This window comes from Silene latifolia, chromosome 3, assembly GCF_048544455.1.
Source record: "Silene latifolia isolate original U9 population chromosome 3, ASM4854445v1, whole genome shotgun sequence".
NCBI classification, from domain to species: Eukaryota; Viridiplantae; Streptophyta; class Magnoliopsida; order Caryophyllales; family Caryophyllaceae; genus Silene; species Silene latifolia.
In genome coordinates, this window is record NC_133528.1 from 118,506,681 (window position 1) to 118,516,613 (window position 9,933).

General features: G+C 39.5%; 1 protein-coding gene and 2 non-coding genes across 3 annotated transcripts; 1 reads left to right on the forward strand and 2 right to left on the reverse strand.

Annotated features, from left to right (window-relative positions):
* Positions 1-237: 237 nt before the first annotated feature.
* Positions 238-344, reverse strand: LOC141650302 (small nucleolar RNA R71). Its single transcript, XR_012546343.1, has one exon. It is a non-coding gene; the product is annotated as a small nucleolar RNA R71 (small nucleolar RNA).
* Positions 345-1,138: 794 nt separating this feature from the next.
* Positions 1,139-1,903, forward strand: LOC141649575 (uncharacterized). Its single transcript, XM_074458261.1, has 2 exons — positions 1,139-1,378; positions 1,457-1,903. The coding sequence occupies exons 1-2, from the start codon at positions 1,139-1,141 to the stop codon at positions 1,901-1,903; spliced, it is 687 nt and encodes a 228-aa protein (XP_074314362.1).
* Positions 1,904-9,590: 7,687 nt separating this feature from the next.
* LOC141650590 (small nucleolar RNA R71) lies at positions 9,591-9,697 on the reverse strand. Its single transcript, XR_012546614.1, has one exon. It is a non-coding gene; the product is annotated as a small nucleolar RNA R71 (small nucleolar RNA).
* Positions 9,698-9,933: the final 236 nt, after the last annotated feature.

The window sequence follows — 9,933 nt, forward strand, 5'->3', positions numbered from 1 at the left end:
GGAGCTACTGAAGATCTTGCCAAACATATGGAGAAGTTCGTTACATACTGTTGCTCAATCCCTTTGACCGCCGGGGTAACGCAGGACCAAGTAAAAAAAGTTATATTCCATTTTTCTCTACAAGATGGTGCTGCAGAGTGGTTGCGTGATTTGGACATGGAAGCAAATGCTATTACTGACTGGAATACACTCGCTCTTGTATTATACAAGAGGTATTTTCCACCACATAAGACAAATGCTCTTAGAAGCGAAATCACGAGTTTTAAACAGGGCCCCATTGAAGACCTTAATGAGGCATGGGTTCGCTTTAAGAGACTAGTCCGCTCTGTTCCCCATCATGGTTTCCAGATATGGTTTATATGCAATCTGTTTTATAATGGGCTGTATGACGACAATAGAGCCTTACTTAATTCTCTGCCAATGGGAGGTTTCAAAACAACACTACTGATGCCAATGCTTAGAAATTGATTGATGAGATAGCTACTCACACTACTGAGTATGGTAACCCCAGATGTAGTACAAGAGGGGGTAGTTCAGATGGCGTCATTGCAGCTCAGTTAGAGGTATTGATTGCACAAATTGCAGAGCTAAAGACTACCCAATCTTTGGGTAGACAGCAGACAGTCCATGCTTTGGTTCAACAAGAGGTCCCTTGTCAGAGATGTGGTACTAATGGTCATGTTACGGCTGGATATATGAGTACTATAGAATAAGTTCATGCCTATCAGTCTTTCAAGCAAGGTAACCCGTACTCCAATTTCTACAATGTGCAAAATCCTACCCCGCCGCCGACCAATGCGTATGTCATTCCTCAGAATCGTGGTAATCAACCATAAGGGAACTTTAATAGGCCGCCTCAACAACAGTTTCAACAGATGCAGCCTCCTCCTCAAGCTTCAAACAGTGATATGTTGGACATTAAAGCCATGTTACAACAGCAAATGGCGGCTTCACAAAAGCAGGAGGCTCTAATTAATTAATTGTTGGCTCACAATAAAATTTTGGATGATCAAGTTGCTAAATTATCAAGCCAAATTTCAAGTAGGTTGTCGAGTGCCTTGCCTTCTCAGCCAGAAAACCACATGAGACGGTTAATGTTATCAACCTAAGGAGTGGTTTTACTTATGATGGACCGGAGATGCCTAAAGATGATGCTGACTTGGTTATTGAAGAATCGAATGTCAATGACAAGATTGCCGATCCAGTGCCTATTGCTAATTATTCGACTTCTAGTACTGCTAAGAAGTCAAATGCTAATAAAGAGAAGAAAGTTACTGAGCCACCAATTGTGATCAAGCTCCCATTTCCAGCCCGACAGCTGAATACCAAACTTGAGCAACAATTTGGGAAGTTCATCAAGCTAGTCAAGAATCTCCAGGTATCCGTTCCATTCACATAACTCATTACTCAGGTACCTTCTTATGCTAAATTCATGAAAGAAATTTTGACTCGTAAGAGAAGTTTTGATGAGGTGGAGACTATTGCTTTTACAGAGAAGTATAGTGCACTCCTACAAAACAAATCTCCACCTAAGTTAGCTGACCCAGGTAGTTTTTCTATCCCTTATTCCATAGGCACCCATACTATACATAATGCTTTATGTGATTTGGGTGCCAGTGTCAGTGTCTTACCTTTATCTTTAGCTAAAAAGATAGGTTTGACGGAGTTTAAATGCACCAATATGACCGTCCAAATGGCAGACCGTTCCTTGTCTCGACCTTTGGGTATCCTAGAAGATGTTCCTGTGCGGGTTGGGATGTTCTTTATACCCGTTGATTTTATTGTGTTGGACATTCCCGAGGATACCCATACCCCTATTATCTTAGGGAGACCATTTTTGCACACTGTTGGTGCAATTATTGACGTAGGAGCCAGGACTCTGACATTTATGGTGGGGGGGTGAGAAATTGACATAATACATTCAGTCTATTGTTTGTAGGGCACCTATGCAAGTTGTACCTTGTCATGTTGTTTCCCCTGTAGAATCTGATAGGGTAGCTGATAGTCCTATAGTTGAGTCATGTCTTGTTATTTGATACGTGCATTTTATATAGTCTTTTTAGCCTATTTTATGCACGTATTTCTATGCTTTTATCGTGGTTTTATGCTACGAAATGCCCTGAATATGCGACTTTGGGTTATTTTGTCTTATTTGCAGGAATGAGCCATAAAGTAGTAGATTCATGCCATTTACCGTCCGTTTAGCATGCATTTGGAGGAAGAGATGATTTGGAGCGGGAAATATAGCTGTCTTGGGATGCGTGAATGTGTTTCGGGAGCTAAAAGGACAAGTCAAAGACCAAATTACAAGACCAACACGAGCTGGAACCAGGAACTGTTCGATCGAGCCTTACCTTTTGGTCGATCGAGTAAACAGACGAAATCTTGTTCGATCGAGCTTTATCTTTTGGTCGATCGAGTAAACAGACGAAGAAACCGTTCGATCGAGTGGCTTAAGTGTTCAATCGAACAATTACAAGCTACTGGGCCTCAATTCACGTTAAGCTTAGATTAGGTTTTATGTTTTTACGCTATAAATAAATCTAACAGGAGGTTAGACAAAGGGGGGGACTGCACGTTACTCTACTCTCTTTTCTCCTCTCTTATTTGTTCCAATACACTGTTACTTTGTTCTCTTAATTCCGGATCATTAATTCAGTAACTTATTTCTTCCCTTTTATTCTTTCTTTTTCTTTTATTGCTTTTATTGTTTCTCCTTTTAGCTGCCATGTCTTATGTTATTAGATTAGCAATTGCTAGTGTAGTACCTCGAGCCATGTGTAGCTAATTTCCTTAATATGTTAGGATTAGGGAAGCCGTGGTAGCAACATGTTATAATTGACTTGAATAGATTAGCCTTGCGATAAGAATTGTATTAGGCAATTTAATTGTTATTAGGTTGAATGTATGCATGCAGGAGACCAATTTATAAAAGTAGTTAACCCCGACCTGGATCGAAAGATTGGAAGGGAAGGCTTGCTTAATTACAATAGGGTATTGTAGTGAGGGCGAAAGCTAAGCTATTTACGCTCTAGGGCGGTTTAAGGACCGAAAGGTGACGACCATAGCTCTTCTTATCAATAGTTTAATCGCCTCAGTATACCCGATAGTATAGCTACCACGGGTGGACCGACTCCTAGCATATTTCCTTTCTCTTATTGTTAATCTCCTTTATCCCTTTTCTCTTACCTTTAGCGTCAGTAGTTTAGTTAGTCCAAATTAATCAAACTCCCAGCATTGTGACATTAGACAGATAAATAGACAAGTAGATAGTACACCGCCTCCCTGTGGAGATCGACCCTACTTACCGCTGACTTCTGTTAGTAGTACTTAGGTATTTATTTTTGGTACGAAACGACAGTATCAAATTTTGGCGCCGTTGCCGGGGAGGCATCTATTTATTTATTTGTTTCATTTTATCTGTTTTTAGCCTCAGGGGATTTTTCTCTTGAGGCCGTTCTAATCTTTTCCTTGAGTGCTGTTTTGATAGGCCTTACAGGTACTACCTAGACAGTTCTAGGTGAAAGATCGTCAGAGGGAAGGCTTGAGTACCTTTGACCTGTCACCCATGTCCCATTATATGGCACACAGGTGATTTCTTTGCGGGAGATATGGTGCTGCTGGGCATAATGCAGTTTCTTGTTTGGCAGAGAATGACGAAGTTTACGCGTTCCAACAGCGTAGTCGAGCTAGTCAAGCAGCTGTAGTTGTGCCGCCACATCCACCCTATCAATGGCCACCGCAACAAGGTCTTCCTGATATACAAGAAGAAGAGATTGCGGAGCTGAAATCCTTGATGGAGACACTTGCATTCCAAGCGCAAGAATATGTCTCGCGAGTTGATATGCTCGAGTCGTAATTGCTCGATTAGCAGTGAGATACGAGATAGAAGAGATCGCGGAGCTGACATATTTAATGGGGACGCTTGTATCCAAAGTACAAGAGAGTGACAGACATATGGACGCTCGAATCCTTGAGCTGGAGTCACAAATAGCTCGGTTAGGTGAGTCGGATAATGGGCAACTAGAAGAGGTATACCTTGCTGAGAGCGGTTTTTCCCATGAAGAAACCGTGTTGCCCAATGCTGAGGATGACTTTTATGACTCAGACGACGAGTTTCTATCACATTTCACCACCCCACACGAGGATTTCAGTGCTGTACAGGAGGAATCACTCGATCGAGTGACTAATATTGGTCGATCGAGTGATATTTCCACTCGATCGAGTGGAATTCAGGAGGAAACTGGTCGATCGAGTGATTATTCTGCTCGATCGACTGAATTTGCCATTGGGAGCTTTGATTCGTCATATGGGTTTGATTTAGATGACGATTTTGATGATGATAACGGTTATGGTGAGTCTCCCTTATTCAAAGCTGAGTTAGATGCACTTGAGGCTACGATTTACGGCATGAAATCTACTGAGGAGGGTGACAAGGAGGCTGAGTCGGTAATTACTCCTAGCGCGGATGAGGTAATAAATTCTTTTATCTACGATTCCATCATTGAGAGCGATCAACCTGAGGTGGTGAACGATAATTCAATTATTGTCTGTTTAAATAGTAAATTGCCTCGTTTGACTTACGCTTTGCATTCTAATGCTTTGCCCTTTCCTAGTAGGTCGTACAATTTAATGATTTTTCACCATCCCTATCATCACAAAATTGTTAATCTGAAATGGAGCCCTAGATTATCATTAATTGCTCCCGAGTTCCTATGTTTCGTGGATAAATTTAGGAGCTCTCATAGGAAATTCGTTAGACTTAAATGTTTATATACTTTTATTTCCTATTTCTTTATTCCACTGTGGTGCTACTTACATTTTTGTGTAGCACATGCGCAGATGTATGATCTCCTGCTGCGCGCTTTGAGCTGTTTTGATTGTATTTAATTATAGAGCCTCGAAGAAAAGAAGGTCGAGCTGGGACCTGACTGAAGCTAGCGCTATCCGGGAGGCAACCCAACGATTTTATTTTGCATTTTTATTTTATTTCAGTTGTAATAAATGGTTTTTATACCATAGACTTTCTCAGTATGCTTGTCTTGTTAGTTTGCGGGCTGTTTTTAATTGCATTTTGCAGGAACACGCTGAGAATCACTCGATCGAGTAGTTTTTCTACTCGATCGAGCACTTTTGCTGACGAATTCACTCGATCGAGTGAAATATCTACTCGATCGACCACCTGCAAGATGAGAAACTACTCGATCGACCACAATTCTCTTCGATCGAGTAGTTTTTGGATGCCCTTTCACGCTTTTGACTTGGATTAGCTTCCTGAGACGGTTTCCGGGCCTTTAGCAACCTCCCATGTTCATGGTCGGTTTGGGGAGGTCCCCTTTTTCGCGCATTTTGTGAGTTTTTCCGTATTTACTCTTTTCCTCCTTTAGTTTGCATTTCCTTTCCATGTTTTGGTACAATGGGGGCATTGTACGGTTTGGTTTGGGGAGGTTATGCATCCATATCTGTGTCTGCATTTTGTTTTCATTGCATTTCAGTTATCACGTTTAATTTAAGTTTGCATTGTTGTTTATTTTTGTTAAAAATTCAAAAAATTCCAAAAAATTGAAAAATTCAAAAAATTCAAAAAATTTCACGTTTATTTTAGCATATAGGTTGAGTCGGAACGGTAGATTTTCATGATGAAATTGCTCTATAATTGTCTTTTTGCTTAAGCCTTGCATGAACTATTATCTTTTAGCTTTATCTTTTGCATATCTACGAGTTTATGTTAAAATTTAGCTGAACATATAGACTTGACCTGAGATTTTGGCAACCTACTTATAATTTCTAAGATTTAGAGCCTTATAAACTGGTGTCATTTGTGACCAGTTTCATGTAGGATTGTGAGTAGTTACTCCTTGCATAGCATGTTCATCAATTTGCACGTATATGAAATTCAATTGCTCTTTGCCTTCATACATTCGGGTTAGTGGTTGGTGTCACATGCAGGGAGGTGCTTACAATTTCCCTTTCTTTCATTTTTACCCATTTAACTCCACATTAGCCAAATTTGCCTGTTGACCCTTAGCTACATCCAAATTTAGCCTCCCTTGTCAAGCAAGTTTAGATTATCTTTGCGGTACATAATCTATTGTGCCAAGTTTGGTTTGTATTGCATTATTTGGAGTTGGTAGAAATAAAGAAGAAGGAGGATGAATTGAAAAAATAAAAGTTGAAAGAAGAGAAAAAGAAAAGAAAAAAAAACGTGATGAAAAATGAAAAAAAGAAGAAGAAGAAGAAGAAAGAGAAACCGAGAATAGAAAAAGAAAAAAAAAGATGTTGTTTGATTATGAGATGGTTTCGCTCCTATACTTTATTTATATCATTTGAGGAGTATTTTTAGTTCGGTTTGGTGAGTTTTGTGCCAAATGAAGGGCATGTGCTTAATTCATAATTGAGTAAGAATGGATGTTGTCATATGGTTTGTTTAGGTACTAGCTTGATGACCTATACCTCCACATTCCCATAAATGTTTTGCCTTTTCTTACCCATTGCCTCACTTTACCATATTTTTGTAAGCCCTCGGCTGTGACAGGACCTTGTATGGTTGGAATGTGTGTACGGTAGCTAGAATTGTCTATCATATTAGATGCATGCATGTTTATGTGGGTCGTAGTCTAGGTGAGCGGCTATTCCTCTTTCTCTCTTTTACATATATATGCTTACCCTTTGCTTCATGAGAGAAGAGTGACCCGTGAGAGTCCATTATTAAAGGTCTTGCAAGGTCGACGGTTCAGCTTTATTATAAACATCTTACAACTCGTTTGCATTTGACTGTTTGCTATAAGTGTTAGTTTGCTTGCATTAAATTGGCTTAAGTGGGCATTTGTAGCTAGCTCTGAGTTATCTTTTCCGTTCCATTAGTTGCATTTTAGTTTACTCGGGGACGAGTAAAGGTTTGGTTTGGGGAGATTTGATACGTGCATTTTATATAGTCTTTTTAGCCTATTTTATGCACGTATTTCTATGCTTTTATCGTGGTTTTATGCTACGAAATGCCCCGAATATGCGACTTTGGGTTATTTTGTCTTATTTGCAGGAATGAGCCATAAAGTAGTAGATTCATGCCATTTACCGTCCGTTTAGCATGCATTTGGAGGAAGAGATGATTTGGAGCGGGAAATAGATGTGACCATAATTGGCGCATATTTAGCCCCCGAATTACCATTGTTTTCATGCTTTTTAGTGCCTATTTGGGTCATTTCTTATCTTTAGTTCTTTGTTTTGCATATTCTTTGAGATTTTGATCCCTTGGTAGGAAAGGAGTAAGAATCTTGCATTTTCATGGCAAAACAAGGCTAAATTGATCATATTCAATGACCAAGCATCAAGGAGAGACAAGACTAGAAGGCCTTTGTACATAGCATAGTAGAAGAGCAATGTTGAGAAAAGGATCCTTGAGTCCCCAAGGAAATCCCCAAGGAATTCATGAAGAAAAGGGAAGAAAAGAAGAAGAAAAGATCTTTGCTAGACAATCCGAACGGATTGTACACAATCCGTCCGTCCAAGCCCAATCCGAGCGTCCCTCAAAGGAATCCGCTCGGATTCCCCTCGCCAATCCGAGCGTCTTGCCCAAGAATCCGCTCGGATTCCTCAACCCAGATCCGGCCGTCCCGACTCCCATCCGCACGGATTTCAAAGACAAAGACGTTTTCATTCTTCTAGCAACGATAAGAGAAGCCCTTCTCTCGGAGAATCCCGGAGTCTCCTTGCTCAACTTAAAAAGTGTAATTACTAGTTTAGCCCTTAGTTAACCCTAATGCATCCTCCCTAATTTTCACTATAAATACCCCATTAGTCTAATTAGAGGAGCATGTTCATCTTATCAATAATTAGTGTAGTTAATATTAATCAAATCTCTCTTCAATATTGTAATCAAATATTAATCAAGTTTTAATCCAAGTTTTAGTTCTTTAATCTCTCTCTTGTTCTTACTTTATTTTGGGTAATTGAAGATTATTTGGGTTATTATTGGGAGATTGACAACCTCTCAATCTAGGATTCAAGTACTTCTATTATTCTTGCTTTATTATTGGAATCATTAGTAGGTATAATCTCTTAATCCCTTTTTAATTATTGCTAATTACTTTCATTTATTCATCATGTTTCATTATGTTAGTATGATTGACAACCTTTCTAGCATGATCAATATGATAATGAGTGAGTAGTCTCTTAGCTAGGGTTTAATGGGTGATTAGGGGAAACCAACATGGGGAATGATTCATACTTCAATTAATATGCTTTCATATCTTATTTGCTTGCTTGTTTTGATCTTAATACATGCACATGTTATATTTGATGAAATGCTAAGCCTATGAATCCTTGCATTTACTATCATCTTCTATCCTTTCAACTTGACTTGTAAGACATAACCCAACTCGAGTCTTGTTAGACCATGCATGTGTTGAGTAGGAAAGATTAAGTCGACTTGTAGGTGTTGTACAATCTAATCGATTCGGCTCCGGGGACCCAAACTTTCCTAGGATTGTAAGATATAACCCAACTCAATCCATCACAACAATAATTGCTTGCTTATAATTTGAGAACATGTTTGTATGATCATATCCCATGATTCCCCTATGAACCCATGACACCCTAGTGCTTTTAACCAATTGTTTACACCCTTATTTTATTTACCTTGTTAGTTTATTTTCATTGATATCTTAGTTTAGTAACCTTCTACATCAACCCAATTTGTGACACCCCTAGACACCACTAGTTACAATAGAATCTTCATTTCAATACCCGTCCCTTGGGATCCGACCTTTACTTGCCTCTTTACTAATTGTAGAGTTGTTTGTGAAGTATAAATTGTGTTTTGTATCGACCATTGACCAACGACCACATATGCTTAATTTGTGAAACGAAATGGACTCGATCAAAAATGGCGCCGTTGCCGAGGACGGTGTTTAATTGATTTAAGATTTCTTTTATTGTTATTAGTTGTGTCTTTTTCACCTTGGGGAAGTAAAACTCCTCAAGGTTTGTTCTAATTGTTTTCGAGTTGTTTGATATTTTGCATGTCTAGAAGGTTACAAAGAGATTTGTTACCTTTTGACCGTGAAATCGAAAGAACCTTGACGAATAATAGGAGACTTGTTAGGAGGAATTTGGGAGGTGTTGGTGAAGTTGTTCAACCCACTAGTGAGTTTGTCAATCCTTTCGCAATAGAAGGAGAAGAGAACCCATTAAACAATACCACACAAAATCCACCTACAATGCCTAAATTCTCGTCACACTCTATACCCACCGAGGAGGATTTACCAAATGGTACCCCTACCCCACAACATCTTACCGGAAACTTTATTGCCAAGTCCGCCTTCATCCAACTAGTTGAGAGGAGCCAATTCGGGGGAATGCCTAGTGAGGACCCTCATTCTCATATGGAAACCTTTTGCGATTATTGTGAAGCTATCTCTCAAACGGGCGTGACTCAAGACCAAATAAGATGGGTCTTATTTCCTTTTTCGTTAATCGGCACCGCAAAGCAATGGTTGAAGGGCCTTGATAAGGCCACCCTTGGAATAGATTCTTGGAAGAAGCTAGCTCTAGCTTTCTACAAAAATTTCTACCCACCGGAAAAGACTAATATGCTAAGAGCTCAAATTACGGGTTTTAAGCAAAGGGATGAAGAATCTTTGTATGAAGCTTGGGAGCGGTTCAAAGGTATTTGTCGCTCATGTCCTCACCATGGACTTAGCGAATGGTTTTTAGTGCAACAATTTTGGAATGGTTTATATGAAGATTCAAGGAACATTCTCAATATGGGATCAAATGGAATGTTCACCGAAGTTGATGACAATCAAACATGGAACAAGATTGAGGAAATGGCGGTCCATAATTCACAATATAGTAGACCTCGCAAGGCTACTAGAGGAGGAAAGTATGAAGTGGACACCGTTACTCAATTGGGTGCTCAACTTAGTGCTCACA

Bases quoted from the DNA above. Each gene is read 5' to 3' on its own strand.
- LOC141649575 (XM_074458261.1), top strand. From the start codon at position 1,139: ATGCCTAAAGATGATGCTGACTTGGTTATTGAAGAATCGAATGTCAAT. The intron at 1,379-1,456 runs GTATCCGTTCCA...TTGACTCGTAAG, and splicing joins AGCTAGTCAAGAATCTCCAG to AGAAGTTTTGATGAGGTGGA.